This window comes from Montipora foliosa, chromosome 8 (assembly GCF_036669935.1).
Source record: "Montipora foliosa isolate CH-2021 chromosome 8, ASM3666993v2, whole genome shotgun sequence".
Taxonomy (NCBI): domain Eukaryota; kingdom Metazoa; phylum Cnidaria; class Anthozoa; order Scleractinia; family Acroporidae; genus Montipora; species Montipora foliosa.
Window position 1 is genome coordinate 25,606,081 of NC_090876.1, and position 17,500 is coordinate 25,623,580.

Below are 17,500 nucleotides of genomic sequence, written 5' to 3' on the forward strand. Positions count from 1 at the left end.
TCCATCCAAAACTTAATACACCCATGCACTTATTGTGAACTTGCCACATGTTCAAAAGGTTGTCATTCTGCAACAGACACATGCTTGTAGTTAGCTTATGCATAGCTTTACTTACAGTACTTGCTGTAGTATGCTATTGTGTAGTGTTGTACATGTACTGTGCTGTTGGTGATTGTGTCATTTTCTCAAAGGAAATGTGGATTAGCATTCTGCACCATGTTGTGGATGAGCATGAGTGGCTATTGGCAGAAAGTGGAGAAGAAAAGTGTGCCCATGAACCTCTAAGTGCAGATGACAGGAACAAGCCTTGGTTGAAGAAGAATACTCCAGCCCACAATGCATTGAGGGAGGTTGTGATGGATAAGAACATACTGAGGACACTTTCGTATTATGTAAACTTCAGGTATTTTCTTCACATATAAACAATCAACAACATGTAAGTGATATGGCCTTTGCATGCTAGATTTTTCAAGTTGAAAATCAAAAATCAATTACATGTGTTTGTGTACATCAGAGTAAAAACAGCAAAATACAAACAATGAGTCAGCCTTAACACTGAAACATTTTATTATACAATGTAACAGAGGTACATGTATTATCCAACCTAAATATTTGACAAGTTACAAATGTTAGGTTGGTAAATGAAGGTACACTGTACACACTCGTATGAAAAGTTTATGTCCATAAATATTATCTGTAAAATTGTCAAATTGGAGACTTCTTATTCCTTAACACTATTTTCCCGTCATTGTTTTATGTCTCAGTGATGACTGGCTTGGCTATCACATTTTATGTGTTCTTGTCTTTTTAGACACACTGGGTTTTTAGAGTCGTTCCACAACCACTTGCTTATGTATGCATCAGAGAGAGACACTCTTACTCGTAAGTACTGATTCAAGTACATCTTATTACAACATAATGCTGGGGGTTGTAATGTACATAGTCATGCCATAACTTGCAATTTATATTGCCAGATATGTGGGCTTCAAACTGAGGAACCAGCACATGGCCAGCTAAGGTATCAAAAATTGCATATATAATACCTTCTAAATGTGACTTGTTTGTTTATTTCTCCCCACATACAGTGTTGATGTAACATTTTCATGAAATCCTGCTTTTCCTTCAGGGGTTTCAATAAAAGCTGGTTACCGGTGGTCTATCACCGCCTGTAGGACCTCTTACCGCAGTCTGTTTGGATTTCAATAATGAAAATAAAAATGATATTAAAAAAAAGCAAATTCAACAATAAGGATGACTAGTGAAATTTTAAAATGCTAAAAAGACAGCATGCTTTCTGATGCCCAGAATGCTGGAAATCGTATTTCCGAACTTCTAGATTTCAATTTTTTCTGGGGGGGGGGGGGGGGTATGCCCCCAGACCCCCCCTAGAGGAAAGGGGCCTTAATTGTGGCCCATATTACACCTTCAGTGGCCGCTTACAACTAAAGTTATTGAAACCCCTGCCTTATGGGTGTATCAAACAGCAACAGAGGTCTACAATATGTAAAATGGGGGTGTAAAAGGGTGTATGAAAATGCAATGAAACCCCTGACAGCAGCTGGTACAGTAAAAACTGATACATGTACTTAAAGTATTGAATTTTTTATCTTCACTTGTATTAAATGCTTTGAACAGATACAGGGCACAGTACAGCAAACGCACAAAGCAGTGGACACCAGTCCCTATCCCCAAGCCTAAAACCTATGCTTACATTCCTGAGTTGATGGAGCTCATCTATGCAAAAGTACGCAGTGTTGAAGGACCAGTTGACCAGCCACTTGCATTGGCTCCTGAAGACCCCAGAAACATTGCCCAGAATTGATTTGTTACTCCACGTCCAAACATGGAGGAACTCCTCACAACTCACAAGTCTCACTTTCATAGAGGTTGTTCAAGTGGGAAGGAGAGCTTTAACCGTACAAACAAGAATATTTTTCTTGAAAGAAATTTTGCTCCTTTTGTATTTAACCATTCAATATTAGATCAAGTTACTTAATGTTTGTAATCAAGCATCAGATCAAATCAGAAAAATACTCCATCATGGGAGGAAGAGTAAACAAACCCTCACAGGCTTTTACAAGGTAGTCTTCCTTTTTTTAATCCTGTCATATCTACTTACAGCTTGATGGTATCAGCAATTGGCATAAAAGCATACAAATGAAATCAGTTTAAATTAAGCTTACAATGAAAGTCATGTGAGAATGAATATAAAAAAATCACATATTCGAACTGCAGATCAAAGAATGAATATGCGAATGATCATCGCAGATATGAACACTACTTTACCAGTAGTGAAAATAAAGCCTGAAGAAAATTCAGGCTTGAACAGGATTTGAACTGACGACCTATGCAATACAGGTGCAGTGCTCTACCAACTGAGCTAACGAGCCAACTGAGAGCTGGCTGTTTTGTTGATTTGTAATATACCCGTAAGTAATGAATAAGTGAGAAAGCCTTTTCACTACCTCTTAAGTAGTGTTCATAACTGTGATGATCATTCAGTTTAATTAATTTGTCATTTTCATATATTTACTCTCACATATTCATCACTAAAGGTATATTAGGTATAGGGAGTCAGGGTGGCTTAGTGGCTATCTATCGGGCCTCCCACCACTGCGAGCCTGGGTTCAATTCTGGCCTCGGCCAACATGTGGGCTGAGTTTCAGTCGATCTCAACCTGACTCGAGGGTTTTTCTCCGGGTACTCCGGTTTTCCTCCCTCATCAAAATCGACTCACAGCTAATTGACATCTAGCTGTGGTGCTGTGCTCCGACATCAAACATGGACTGTATAGCGGCAGCCAGAGGCGCCTTTGTATGCTTTCAGCCCGATGTCGTGAGCCGCGCCCTTCGCAATTCAGTCCTCGACTGCAAGTAAGGGTGATTAGCACTAGCAATATTTATATTTATTTATTTATTTATTACAATAAAGTATAATGGAAGTGCATTACAGTAGACATTGTGTGACAATAAGGTTCAGGAATGATTTGAGTCTGAGTTATGAAAACAAGCAAAAATGGTACATTTGTATTACAAATGAGCAGGCCGGAAACCTGTGTAAATTCCATTTGGAGATGGATATCGGGAGCGAATAGCAAGTACGCAGCAACTGGGAATAACTCTGCGGTTGCCTTGTCCTAGTCTCCCATGTTGCCATAAAACATACTGCCTGTATGCAGTATGCCGGAAATTCTCATTGTTTCTGGGATTTTCAAGAACAAGGACATCCTCTCTGTAGCGCATGGCTATATCAAGCACATTGGCATCCAATACCAACTGTGTGAACAGGGGGTTTGTAGTTATGCAAGGTCTTTCAGTTCTCGTGCAGCATTTATTTTCATTTTGTGTAGGCATTGGTCTGCAATTTTGGCAGTTGCACCAATCTGGGACCTCATCTGGTGGACCTGGATCTGATTCATGATCAGAGTCACCAGGATCTGGATTGTCAGGTTCAGGGACTGGTAAAGGTTCTCTTACAGGATCTCTTATAGGAGCCCCAACTTGTAACTCACCATTAGCAATATCTGCATATACTGCAGGTTGACGTCTCAAAAGTTCAACTGCCAGTGCTCGAAGCTGGACTTCACTGAGTCTGTCAACCAGATCCTGAAAATTGAAGAAGTGGAAAAATAGAATTGATATAAAAATTTGAATTTATAAAAAAATACGAAAACCAGTGCCGAATCCTAAACTCGTGTACCTCCCGCGCATGAGTAACAACTGCCATTTTACTTGTTCTGGTGTTGTTCAAGATGATTAAAGATACTGCCTCTAAAAATGTTCAGTAATTACATGAACCAAATGTAAAATATTTTGTACATTTTATGAAAATCATTTCATGACATTTGGGGTACATACACACACATACATGCAGACATCCTTTATTTTTTGACGCAGGTTAATAAAATCAGTAAGGGTCTCCACAGGCTAGAAATACAGTTACTGTGTAATGAACGACTAAACTTACATTGACAACTAAAAGGCATAGTGTGTGAAGCAATTTGTTGGCAACTAAACCCTAAATAATTTCTTTAAACAACTAACGAATTTCCCCATTCGAGAAGGACAACTGCTTACACTCGAACCGGACCCACCGAACCACAAAATAGTTGGTGGTGTCTGCCTGCAGCCTCCTTGCTTAATGTCAAAAGATGGTGTCTGTATTGCATAGCCACCCCTACATCCAGCCGTAGGTTAAAGTGACATTCAAACCTCACTTTTCGTGTTTGTCTAATAATGACGAGTCTAGCTAGCTGAATATTCCTGTGTCATCTCAAATTTAAAAGCGAATAAAATGTTGTTGGTAATGCTCGAAGATAGGTGGTGTCTTTGAGAACCCCCACCTCCCAACCCCAAAGGTGGGTCCTGTTGGAGTATTCTTGGTTTTCATGTGACGTAATCATATTCCAAAATTTAATTTTACCTTTCCTTCTGAGGTTTGGTTTCATCACATAAATGACCTTACAAGGAACTTGACATTTCACATAATTTTGCAAAGTTTTAGCTCGACAGGGTTCCTATTGTGATAGAACAATAGTAGGTTTGACTACTGCAGTTGTCAACAATCTAACAAAGTAGTGTTTAGTTCTCGACAACTTTGTTCTAACACTTTTTTTGTCAATGTTAGTGGTTGATCACTAAATCTAGTCAACAACTAAATTTCAGCAGTGGAGGTACCAAGACATAAGTCCTGATCAGGACATGCCTAACTAAATGCAACTATACAAATCCATTGAATACAATGTAAATAAAGACAATGGCTAAGATTACTGATATCACTGATCAAACACAAGAACCTATTTTCTTTCCATGACAACTGTCCATTTGGTGAGATCAACTATGTGTTCAAGGTTTGTAAAAAGCCCACTTATTACATAACTACCAGTTAACTATTTTAGTCAGAATGGTGACGTCAAAAGGAGAGCAATAAATCTCACTTACCTGCACTTGTCGATTGATTCTAGCCTGTCTTTCTTGTGCATCCTCTTCCACCACCAAGCGTCCTCTTCCACGACCTCTTGCAGCTCTAGCACCCGTTCCTCTTTCCATGCCCTCTGCCCCTTCTCTCGCGCTGCTTGTTCCCGGTCCTGTCTCCACTGACTGATGTCTCTGTATTCCTCTTCCACGCCGGCCTCGTCTTCCTCCTGTGCCTCGTCCCCTGGTTGAGCGTGTTTCTCTCTGCACTGACTGATCTCTCTGTATTCCTCTTCCACCTCGGCCTCTTCTTCCCCCTCTACCTTGTCCCCTGGGTGGGCGTGTTTCTATTTGACTGGTATCGGGCGCATTTTCCGTGTTGGTGGATTCACCTTCTGAAGACGTTTTCTACAAACACGCACACACACCAAAAAATTGCAGAAATCGGGTGTTATAAAATCATAGACCCGTTCAACTTCTACCAACACAGCGAAAATAAGTCGAACTTACATCATCTTCCGAAGAATCATCCTCCAACACACGGCGGGAGTTCATGCACAAGTTCCACATGGCTCTTCGGTGGCAACGAGACGTGCAGAACTGATGTGCACTTCGACATGGACAGGAATTTCTGCCACTTTCTCGCAAACAAACTCCACTACAAGTACATGTAAAGATGTCATCCTGACCTGGCTGATTAGCGGCAGCTTCAATATTACTTTGTTCGAGATCGTCGAGCGTGAAACTTAGGCTCGCATTCATTAGGGCCGTTTATACGAGAGAAAATAAGCCGAGGCTAACTCTGGCTGCGGCTTATGTAAGCCGCGAAAGGAACTATTTATACGAGTATAAACTCCCCGGCCAGGATAAGCCACGGCTTGAGAAAGCCGTGAACGTAGATTTTGTACCATTTATACAGGGTGTTCGCGTCTTATGTAAGCCGCGACCAGAGTAAGCTGCGGCTTATTTTCTCTCGTATAAACGGCCCTATTATGGCGGCAACCCGAGCTCTGTAAATAGCCGTGAAGTGTTCAACTTCGTGATCTTTTACATGACGTGAATTCTTTCAAAACAAAAACTGTAAACAAACCGTCGAGTCTGCGCAGAACGGACTGGAAATCATCTTTAAAGTACTTCCAGGATTGGAAAAACTGGGCCATGAATCAAACAGACGTTCCTCTACAGGAGTGAAAACAGTATTTTTTAAGTGACCAGACATGGAAGGGGCTCCAGATTTGTGTTAAATCTTTTGTAGACGTAGTCAGGTTCTCCCTTTCCATCCTGGAGGTGGATTATGTTGTTCCCACAAAAATCAACCAAGATCCACTTGAGAAATTTCACCTGCAATGAGTTCAGTCAAAGCTATGCAAGCGCAGTATTTGCGCAGACACATGCTATTAAAACTGTGCGAAGAATCAAAAGAACAGGTGGTGAGTTGCTTCCACTGAAACCAACTTTACAATTAACAAAAGTTCATAGGGTACAGTGAAGATGGCTGGTATATATACATTTCAAAGTACATATTTGTATATCTTTTATAGAAATGTACATCTTTTACAACGAGTTCAAATAATTTTATTAATCAGAACAATTTACTATACTTTCAATGCTCTTAACATGATAATTATTCAGTTTGTTTTAAGATAAGAACTCTATGAGTATGGTCTTCCATGTTTGTATCTAAATTACGTTTTCCTTAAGGACCATTGTGCATTCTTGTACTTAATTCAGTCATGTATGTTATCAAATTAAGAAACATTACACTTAAATGTTATGTGTGGTTTGAATTGTTGCTTTTAATTGTTCCTTAGACAAGCTACAGGAATATTTTTGAGTGTGCTTCTGATACCACATTCAAATATAGTTTATTATGCAACCATTGAAAAAACCATGTAGTGTCTTTACTGACCAACCTGAAAAAGAGAGACCTACAATATGACTCAAACAATTGGCAAAAGATACTAAACAGTACTATATAAAGATTGAGCACTGTACATGAGTCAACTAGCCAACTGACCTATTAGGTAGGTCTACTGAATACAAGCAAAGTTACTTTCTACATCACTGAACTTAGATTATCTCTAGTAAGTACATACCACACAAGTGAACACTGATTGGCTAACTTAGTGTTGATTAAGCAAGTACTATTCACCTCCGAGCAGCCGAAGAAAATGAAAGGGCTTTTGTCGGTATATTGTCTGTTAGATCCAAACGCCTGCTCATTAGCGGGGTTGCATTCCTCTCTTAGGAATGCAGTTGTCAGTCTTTTAATCAGGAATTTAGTGCTTAATTTATTCGTTCTTTCAGAGGTATTTAAGGCTTAATTTAGTCATTTCTAGGGTTCTTGATCAGTCATTTTCGCTTGTGAGTAGTTCTTGTAGTTTCGCTTTCTGCAGTTTGTTACTTTCTTCACTTCAAGCAGTCAATATTCAGTTACCAGCTCCTAACAAATGTAAGTGTATCTTTTCGTCGAGTTTCTGTTTACGATTAGTTCATTTTACTAAGTAATTTTTGTATTTGTTTGTTTTCTAGTCTTAACTGCTTTTCGCTTTCACCACATGGGTTGAGTTCGCGCTGTCATAGGCAGTTGAATGAAGAATAAAGCGTGTTTGAATTTTATCACTGGAGTTTTGTAGTCGTAAGAAGATCACATCATTAAGAATTTGTCCTGAGTTTGCAGAGATTTGATGGCGGCGAAAGAAGATGGTCCCGTTGGTGGTGATGCTGTCTTTGGCGCTGCTAGCGCGGCACTAGATCAAGTTATTTCACTCAAAGACCTGAAGAATTCCAGATCTGGATATCTCTCGGTAGTTACAATTAAAGGGAATGAAATTCAAGTGTTGCTGTCCCGCGAAGGGAATGCCTCTCGCGTTAAAGAGAAAATGTCAGAGTTTGTCGCTGCGTTCGCTGCTTTCCAGGAAGCTCATGTTGTATATATGTCATACCTGTCTGACGAGTCAAGACAGCTGTCTGACGAGTCACCTTCAACTGCAAGAACGCTTGACTCTAGAAATGAAGTTGGCTAAATCCCAGGCCTGTGAACAAGCATTAACATCCATTGTAGAAGCTGTCGATCATCCGTGGCCTTTGGAACGTAAGGAGACCGCTCCTAAACCACGCTTGGTTGTTCCTGACCCTATAAATTTAGAATCGAAGCCACGTAAAGAAAACCCGCATTTTCCGGAAGAAAGCATCGCTCTAACCCTAACCAAGAAGCAGCAGAGTGGCACCATCCCCCCTTGCCTATTAACAATGAAAGGGCTGTTTCATAGTCCTCCGAAGTGCTTTCTTCGCCAAGCGAAAGGGCTTTTCACGAAATGTTAGGACTCCATCAGCAACAGAACGCTCTGCAACAGAATAAAATTGTGGAGATGCTTGCAATACAACAGAAGAAAAGTTCTCTCCCTCAGCCTCGTGTCCCTATCTTCAACGGAGACCCTATGGAATATGAACCCTTCGTAAGAGCATTTGAGAGTATAATCGAGTCCAAGACGTCAAGCAGTAGCAAAAGGCTCTATTACCTTGAGCAGTTTACTAGTGGAGATGTGAGAGAGCTCGTGCGATCATGCCATTATCTCCCACCTGAAAATGGTTATCAAGAAGCTCAATGACTGATCAGGAAGAAGTTTGGTGATAATTACCACGTTGTAGCTGCATATGAAACCAAGGCATTGAATTGGCCCGATGTGAAAGTAGAGGATGGCCAAGCCCTAAATCGATTTGCCATTTTCCTTATGAGGTGCAAGAATGCCATGGAGAGTAGTAGGAACCTAACCAAGCTTGAGCAACCCGAAACCATTAAGAAGTTATCTCTGAAGTTGCCATTCAGTTTAAGAGTTAGATGGCGCCGCTTGGTAGATGAAATCATGGAGGATCAAGGAAGAGCTATCCAGTTTAATGACCTCGCTGAGTTTGTCGACCATGAAGCTCACGTAGCCACCAACCCTCTCTTCGGGAAGATTGCCAAAGACTCTAAGCCTAGACCTGATACACGTCGAGGTCTCTTGAATAAAGGATCCCACGAGAAAACGAAAGAAAGACGTAGTTTTGCTTCGCATGTTAACAATTGCCTGACCTCACCTGCAACCAAGAAATTGCCAAGTTCAGACTTACCTCCAGTAGAAGAAGTCTCTTGCCTTTATTGCAACGATCATCACGCCCTAAAGAGCTGCAAATCTCTTAGGAGTCGCCCCTGCGGGGAATGAATCGAGTTTATGAAGTCCACTGAGCACATAGCACGGAATTGTCCAAAGTGGAAAACGTGTGCAATTGTCAATTGCACAAGAAAACATCCAACAGTTCTCCACACAAATTCTGTTGCACGTTCCCCAGAAGCTAACAATGCCACAGCAAGTACCTCGTCTCGCGAGGAGGTTCTGCGTGTACAAAGTGCTATGGTCAATACAGGCGGAAGAATTAGTCCCTTTGTTGGGACAAACACCTCGAGGACAGCTATGGCCATTGTTCCAGTTAAAGTATGGCCTAAAGGAAATGGGACACCTGTAATCATTTACGCCTTCTTGGATAGCGGCAGTTCTTCCACGTTTTGTACTGAAGCCCTAATGAGACAGTTAGGAGTAAATGGCCAAAGAACTTTGATTTCTTTAACAACGTTGGACAGAAAGAACAGCCTCATTGACAGTTTCGTTCTGCAAGATCTGGCTATTTCCGACCTGGAGGAGAACGTGTTTGTCAAAATGCCTCCCTTGTACACAAGACCCGAGATTCCCGTATCAAAGGAGGATATCCCAAACCAGGTTGATGTTGACAAATGGCCACATGTCCCAAGAGGAGCTGCGTTTCTTAAAGGTGCTAAATAGTACGGCAGTTCTGAAAGAAGGTCATTACGAAATGGCTTTGCCATTCAGAGATCGTGAAGTCGTGGTGCCAAACAATCGGGTACAAGCTGAACAGCGAGCGCTATGGCTGAAGTGGAAGCTCCATGGTAACAAGAACCTGTATGCTGACTACAAGGTCTTTATGGCTGAGATTTTAGAGAAGGGCTACGCCCGTAAAGTTCCTGTGCACACGCAAGCGTTAAACTGTGTAAAGTGGTATATCCCGCACCATGGCATCTACCATCCTTGCAAGCCTGGTAAAATACGAGTCGTTTTGGACTGTTCTGCGAAGTTTCAAGGAAAGTCGCTCAATGATCTGTTGCTCAAGGGTCCAGACTTAACAAACACGTTGTTTGGTGTATTGATGAGGTTTCGCCAAGAAAGGATAGCAATCATGGCGGATATTGAAGCGATGTTTTACCAGGTTAGAGTAGCCGAAGAAGACCGAACCTTTTTCCGTTTCCTGTGGTGGCCTGAGGGAAACCTGGACGAAAATCTCGAAGAGTATCAGATGGTTGTGCATTTGTTTGGAGCAGCTTCATCTCCAGCATGTTTTAACATTGCCCTCCGAAAGACAGCAGAGGACAACAGCGACCACTTTCCAAGGGAAGTTTTAAGCTCGGTTAACAAGAACTTTTATGTAGACGATTGCCTGAAATCTTTACAATCAACTGAAGAAGCATTACAACATGCAAGTGATTTGAAATGTTTGCTGTCAAGAGGTGGATTTCATCTAACCAAATGGGTTAGTAATAGTCGCAGAGTCCTTGATACCATCCCTGAAGCCGAGCGCGCCAAAGAAGCAAAGAACTTGGACCTTAGTAAAGAAAATCTACCATTCGAAAGAGCCCTTGGAGTTCGATGGTGCATAGAAACGGATACTTTTGGGTTCAAGATAGACCTGAAATATAGCCCACCCACACGAAGAAATATCCTTTCGGTTGTGACTTCAGTTTATGATCCTCTTGGTCTCGCTGCACCGTTCGTGTTGCCAGCCAAACGCTTGCTTCAAGATTTATGCCGGGAGAAGCTAGCCCACCCACACGAAGAGGTATCCTTTCGGTTGTGAGTTCAGTATATGATCCTCTTGGTCTCGCTGCAGCGTTCGTGTTGCCAGCCAAACGCTTGCTTCAAGATTTATGCCGGGAGAAGCTAGGATGGGATGATGCGATCACCTCAAAGTACGAGGTTTCTTGGGAACGATGGTTGGCAGATTTACCCAAATTGTCTAAATTCTCTGCCGAACGCTGCCTGAAGCCAGATGGTTTTGGTGTCATTATGTCCAGTCAGCTACATCATTTTGCTGATGCATCTGAAATCAGTTATGGGTCAGTTAGTTATCTTCGTCTTGTCAATGCCCACAATGAAGCCCATTGCTCTTTTCTCTGCGCGAAGTCACGTGTCGCTCCGTTGAGGATGATAACGATCCCTCATCTGGAATTGTCTGCGGCGGTAACAGCTGTTAAGCAAGACAGATTATTGAAGAGAGAGTTGGAGATCTCAGTCAATGCAAGGTCGATCTTCTGGATGGACAGTACCGCAGTTGTGCGCTACGTCAAGAATGAAACAAACCGGTACCACACTTTTGTTGCCAATAGGGTAGGGATTATTCGTGACGGGTCACAGCCTAATCAGTGGTTTCATGTCAATGGAGATAATAACCCTGCTGATGACGCCTCGCGTGGTTTGACGGCAGATATTTTCCTTCGTCAAAGTCGTTGGTTAACGGGGCCGGCATTCCTTTGGCCAGCGCAAGATGAGCTATTTGGCGAGATTGCAACTAATGATCCTGAAATGAAAGTAGAAGTTCGAGCCGGTGTGTCTTCTCTGAGCACCCCTAAAAGTCCATTATTGCAGTACACTAGCAGATGTTCCTCATGGTCTCTCCTGGTGAAAGTCGTTGCCTGGCTTTTCCGTTACAGAAATAATCTCCTCAAGGCAAGTAAAGGAGACAAACCACGAAATGGCAGTTTTATGCTCATCACCGTTGAAGAAATCCAACGGGCAGAGGGAGAAATTCTAAAGCATGTCCAACGGCAATCCTTCCCGGAGGAAACGGCAAATCCTAAGAAGCAGGTTAAGAAGAGTAGTCGCCTTTACAAGCTCGACCCAATCTTTGTGAATGGTCTGTTGCGCATGGGTGGTAGACTTTGCAACTCTACGTTGTCTTCAGAGTCAAAGAATCAGATTATTCTCCCAAAAGATGATCGCGTGAGCAGATTAATTATCGATCATTATCACAAGGCGTGTGGCCATTCTGGAAGAGAGCATGTTTTGTCCCTCATCTGCGAAAGATTTTGGATAACTCAGGGAAGTTCAGCCGTAAAGAGTGTTCTCGCAAAGTGCGTCATATGCCGACGTTCACAAGCATCTCTTTGTCAACAGAAAATGGCTGACTTGCAAGAAGATCGCGTTCAACCTGACAGACCACCGTTCACGACAGTTGGCTTAGATTTCTTTGGTCCATTCCAAGTTCGTCGTGGTCGTAGTCTCGTTAAGAGATACGGTGTAATTTTCACCTGCTTAGCTATCCATGCTGTGCATATAGAAGTTGCTTTCAGCCTCGACACAGACTCCTTTCTGTTGGCTCTTCAAAGATTTATTGCGAGAAGAGGTCAAGTAAAGGAAATAGATTCAGACAATGGCACCAATTTCACAAGTGGTGAGCGAGAGCTCCGCGATGCTATTTCAGAGTGGAACCAAGAGAAAATCCACAATTCCCTTTTGCAGAAAAATATCAAGTGGACCTTCAGCCTCCCTTACGGTTCCCATTTTGGAGGTATCTGGGAAAGATGCATACGAACCATCAGGAAGATTCTTCAGTCCTTACTTAGGGAACAAATAACCGATGATGAAAGTCTACCCACGCTAATGTGCGAGGTCGAGAGCATCCTTAACAGTCGACCCATTTTGGCCATATCCAGCGACCCCTGTGACTTGGACGCCTTGACTCCCAATCATTTGCTTTTACTAAATTCTGAGGCCCCCTTGCCTCCTGGCCTATTCCAGCACAAAGATCTACCGTAATTTCCGGACGATTACCCGCACGGCAGATTACCCGCAGCGGTCTATTTTTGTCACAAGGGGAAAAAACGTTCAACAGATTACCCGCACTGGCCTATTACCCGCACCCCAAAACCGAAAAAATCTTGCTACTGTATTTCCGGGACAAGAACTCACAAACTTGGAGCGATGAATATTCCATTTTCTGCTAAGAATTGGCTTTTAATAATGCAGCCTTAAACACTCTCCTTAGTCATTTCTGGTTTGTCTTGTTAAAACGACCTAAACATCCAATGTATTAATTTTGATAGGTTGAGAGAAAGTGGGGGCGAGTGTTAAAAATACCTGATGGGGTGGTGGTTAGGCATACCCAGGGGCAAAAGACCGGGTCGATATAAGAAGTCGCTTAAAACAGGAAAATGCTCTATTACTCAAACAAGATCGTAAAAGATTTGTTTTGAACGGAAAAATTTGTGGCATCACAAAATAAACACATCCGCATCTTGTTACTTTTTCAGCATTGAATTGTGTCTCACGATAAACTCTTTCTTAAAATTGAAAAGGATGTGTTAAAGTGAGAAATTCGTTCTCATTTACTTTTAATTCGGTGACAAGTTGTGACATGGTCGAAGGGAAAGATTATTGTTTTTCATTCAATTTGCTTCGGCTTTCATCGAGCGGTTTTACAAAGACTACGGCAAATAAAGCATCATTTTAAAGATTGAATCAACGAACGAGGCAACACACAGATTTGAAGGAAGTGTTGGTTTAATTATCCTCATTTTAACTTGTTTCAATCTGTCAAATTCTTACCTGAGATTTAAAAATTATCGCATTACCCGCACCTTCCTATTACCCGCAGCAACCGCGGTTTACTGAAAAATTAACGCATTACCCGCGGGTAATCGGCCGGAAATTACGGTACTTTCAAGACGCCGTTGGAGGCAAGTGCAGTATCTCGCGGATGTGTTTTGGAATGGGTTCGTCTAAGGAGAAATCTGGCAGTTGGAGACATCCTCTTAGTCGCAAATGAAAGTTCACACCGTAATTCGTGGCCTATAGGGAAAATCGTTGAGGTGTTCCCCGACAAGAGAGGATTTGTTCGCCGCGCAAAAGTGAGCATGAAATCAGGTGTTTTTGAAACACCTATTGATACACTCTGCCTTCTGGTTGAAGGAGAAGAATGAAGTGATTGAAGATGCCAATTTTGAACGTTGTTTGACTTTAAGACTCGATTTCCAGATTGAAAAACGTTGTTTTAAATTTCTAGTTCAATATTTTCCGCCGGGGATAAATTTCTTAGTATGAACTTGGTATAATGCAAAACTGTACTTAATGCTGCTATGGACTGGCACGCGTAGTTTCTGTTTAGATCTGTTTCATGTAAGTGACTCGACTTAAGCTGTCTCACACTTAGGAGCCAGTGTTAGATCCAAATGCCTGCTCATTAGCGGGGTTGCATTCCTCTCTTAGGAATGCAGTTGTCAGTCTTTTAATCAGGAATTTAGTGCTTAATTTATTCGTTTTTTTAGAGGTATTTAAGGCTTAATTTAGTCATTTCTAGGGTTCTCGATCAGTCATTTTTGCTTGTGATTAGCAGCTTGTTACTGTCTTCGCTTCAAGCAGTCAATATTCAATTACCAGCTCCTAACAACTGTAAGTGTATCTTTTCGTTGAGTTTCTGTTTACGATTAGTTCATTTTACTAAGTAATTTTTGTATTTGTTTGCTTTCTAGTCTTAACCGCTTTTTGCTTTCACCGCATGGGTTGAGTTTGCGCCGTCATAGGCAGTTAAATGAAGAATAAAGCGTGTTTGAATTTTATCGCTGCAGTTTTGTAGTCGTAAGAAGATCACATGTTCACAAATACAGTTAAGGTACTCTTTGGTCTGCTAGTTATTCAGCTTGTTTATTCACCTCAGAGCCAGTGAAAGTGGTGCATATTTCCCTCTGCTTCTTAATTATAAAAGTGGAGATATAAAATTGCTTTCCAAGAATTCTCATTCTGTTTTGTTCTGCCACTCTCTGGTGTGACCAATGGATATTTTCTCCTCACAATATCAATACACTGTTGAACAAACCGGTGAGGAGGAAAAAGGAATATCAACTACATGTTTGGGATATTGTTTGATTTAATACCAAATAATCAGAACTATCAAAATGAGAAATGTGCAGTTCCAGATTTAACATCCATACTCCCCCCACAGGAGGGATTGGAATTTCGTGGCGGTTTGGGGGTTCTGTAAGGCCCAAAAATTTAAAGAAATGTATGAAGCTTAATTGGAATTTCCAGAGGGTTTGGGGAGGAGGTCGTCTTAGAAAAAATGCCTTTCATCGGAGAGGTATGGATATTTTCTGGAATTACCCAATGAATGGCAGACATAACAATTCATATTGAAATCTTGGGGGTGAAAAGTGTTCAAGGGAGGTACTCGCTTAAATTTTGGGATAGGTTTGTGCTGTGAAAGGGTCTTAATTAAACCCTAACCCTATTTCAGGATGAAACAAATGAAAACTGATACCCTATCAAAGGCCGTAACTCAGGTAACAAAAACTAATAATGGTGTGAAAATGTCAATATATTTAGATCACTACAGGAACATAAATATGGAAACAGGGGCAAAAAGGACACCCTAAGGATCAACCCTACCCTATCACAGCACATACTTAGTATGAAAGTACCCCCTACCCCTTCCATAGGGAAAGAGTTAACTTATGTCAAAACAACTCATTAAGTAATGCACACTGCTTCTACTGAATGCTTTCCGGATGCTGTCTTTGCCATGCAGTTCAACTGAATGTGTTGAGGTCAGTAAAGCCAACCGTTCCTTAACTTTCCTTTGTTCTTTGAACACCTTCAGATAGGCCCACTAGCGGATTCGGAAGTATAAATTAACGAAAAGCTTAAGAAGAAAATTACTGTCTGCTCCAGGGAGAGTTGAACCATAAGGCCACTTTTGTTTCAGGAAAGGAGAATTGTCAATCAATTGTTCCAGGAGCTCACTGTCAGACTTGCTAGGTCAGACTTGCTCACTGTCAGGAAACTTGCTAGGTTGAGAAATGGGCGGATTGAAACCTCAAGAAAACAAAAGAAACCAAAAGTCGAAGGGTCAACTTGGGAAAGGCCCCCTTTGTTTAACGACAGAGTCGTTAAGTTAGGATAAATCATTGCTACTGTCTAATTTTGACCACCCAGAATTGTTTCGCATAACATCGTGATGATGCGCTCTAACCTTTCTCTTTTACAACTTTTCTTGTCTTGGGTAGATTGCAAAATGGCACTATGGTCATGATAGCGCTGTAATCGATCCCTGGTCTTTCGCCCTACGTATCCAGCTATATATGCTACTATGCTCTCTTCTACTGGGATGAGGGATGGTTTATTTGGTGTTTCTCCGACATATGTTTTACGCAATTGCAGAGAACTAGCTACAGCTTCGGATCGATGTCGAGAGATGTCCACAAAAATCAGGCTAACAAGCTTTTGAAGTCCCTTCTAACATGGCGGCATACGGCGGTTCCACAGATAGTCAAGAGAGTTTAGACATTTCTAGGCATGGAAATGATTCCCCACCTTCTTCTTTACCCACGCTGGATAAGGGCTACAATCTTATAGGTCATTTAAAGGCGAACAAAACCAAGTTCTCGTGGTTAGGATCATTTGAACAACTCCTTCAATTCGCTGAAGAACAACTTGGTTTGAATCGCGAATCAATGAAGGTGTCCGAGAATGAAACTAAGAAGACTATTAAGACAGAGCGAGTTATCCTCAACTGGTTTTACTCGACAAGAACATTACAAGTTCAAGGTCCATAAGCGGCTAACCTTAAAGGTCTTTTAACTAAATTACTGGGCGCTGAAAGCAACAACGAAAACGCGGTTCATCGCCCTTCCCAGCATAATGCCAGTTCACAAGAAGCTAACTTGACGTTCGCCGAAAACCCGGAGAGGGAGCGTTTTCCCCACGAAACTGTGCCTTTCTCTGTTTTCACTGAGGAAATAAAGAACATCTGGTCCGAAATCAAAGCCATCCGCGAAAAATTTGTTGAACCTCATCAGCTCAAAGAAAACGAGAAGGAAAGAAATGGTAATGAAGAAATTCACACCTTGCAACAAAAGAATCAAGATCTACAGAATGAATTTTGCATGTTGAAAGACCAGCTCAGAGAGCAAAACAACGTGCTTATATATCTCCGAGGAGAGAGATTCTTTCAGAACCGCTCTTCAAATCATGACGAAAGAAATAAATGCTCATAAGGAGAAAGATCTTCCATCACAACCTGTCTCTGCTGACCCTGACGCTGAACAAGGCGGTTGGTCAACTCAACAAAATACGCGGCGTAACAGAAGAAGCTCGAGGAGCACCAAGTCGTCATCAAATGCAGACGATTCACACTCTGGTGCTAATAACAACAACGAGCATGCAAGAAAACCAGTAACCGTTATTGCAGGTGACTCGATCATCCAACATATTCATGGCTGGAGCATTTCTAGAAGCAACAAGGTGGTCGTCAAGTCTTTTCCAGGAGCAACCACTGAGGATATGGAAGACTTCGTAAAACCTCTTCTAAGAAAGAAACCTGATAATGTTGTCCTTCATATCGGAACAAACGACCTAAATACCCAGGAACCTAGACTTACAGCGGAAGGCATTGTCAAGTTAGCTCTTCAAATTGAAGGTGACGCACCAGAAACCAATTTGGCAATATCGGGATTGATCGCCAAAGCAGATGATAAAGCCAGGAAA

The 17,500-nt window shown here is 41.7% G+C and overlaps 4 protein-coding genes across 4 annotated transcripts in view; all 4 read left to right on the plus strand.

Annotated features, from left to right (window-relative positions):
- The window catches only part of LOC137967899 (uncharacterized), a 2,680-nt gene extending 805 nt beyond the window's left edge, over window positions 1–1,875 (plus strand). Inside the window, exons 2-3 of the mRNA XM_068814496.1 lie at window positions 192–403; window positions 1,636–1,875. Of these exons, the coding sequence (XP_068670597.1) occupies window positions 192–403; window positions 1,636–1,822 (399 nt within the window). The 3' untranslated portion in view covers window positions 1,823–1,875. The remainder of the gene's footprint in view (window positions 1–191; window positions 404–1,635) is intronic.
- Window positions 1,876–9,764: 7,889 nt separating this feature from the next.
- On the plus strand, window positions 9,765–10,820 carry LOC137968445 (uncharacterized). Its single transcript, XM_068815018.1, has one exon. The coding sequence runs from the start codon at window positions 9,765–9,767 to the stop codon at window positions 10,818–10,820; it is 1,056 nt and encodes a 351-aa protein (XP_068671119.1).
- A 347-nt stretch (window positions 10,821–11,167) lies between these two features.
- On the plus strand, window positions 11,168–12,778 carry LOC137968446 (uncharacterized). The gene has a single exon (XM_068815019.1). The coding sequence runs from the start codon at window positions 11,168–11,170 to the stop codon at window positions 12,776–12,778; it is 1,611 nt and encodes a 536-aa protein (XP_068671120.1).
- A 4,206-nt stretch (window positions 12,779–16,984) lies between these two features.
- The window catches only part of LOC137968447 (uncharacterized), a 681-nt gene continuing 165 nt past the window's right edge, over window positions 16,985–17,500 (plus strand). Inside the window, exon 1 of the mRNA XM_068815020.1 lies at window positions 16,985–17,500. This exon is cut by the window's right edge and continues 165 nt beyond it. Coding sequence (XP_068671121.1) covers window positions 16,985–17,500 — 516 coding nt within the window.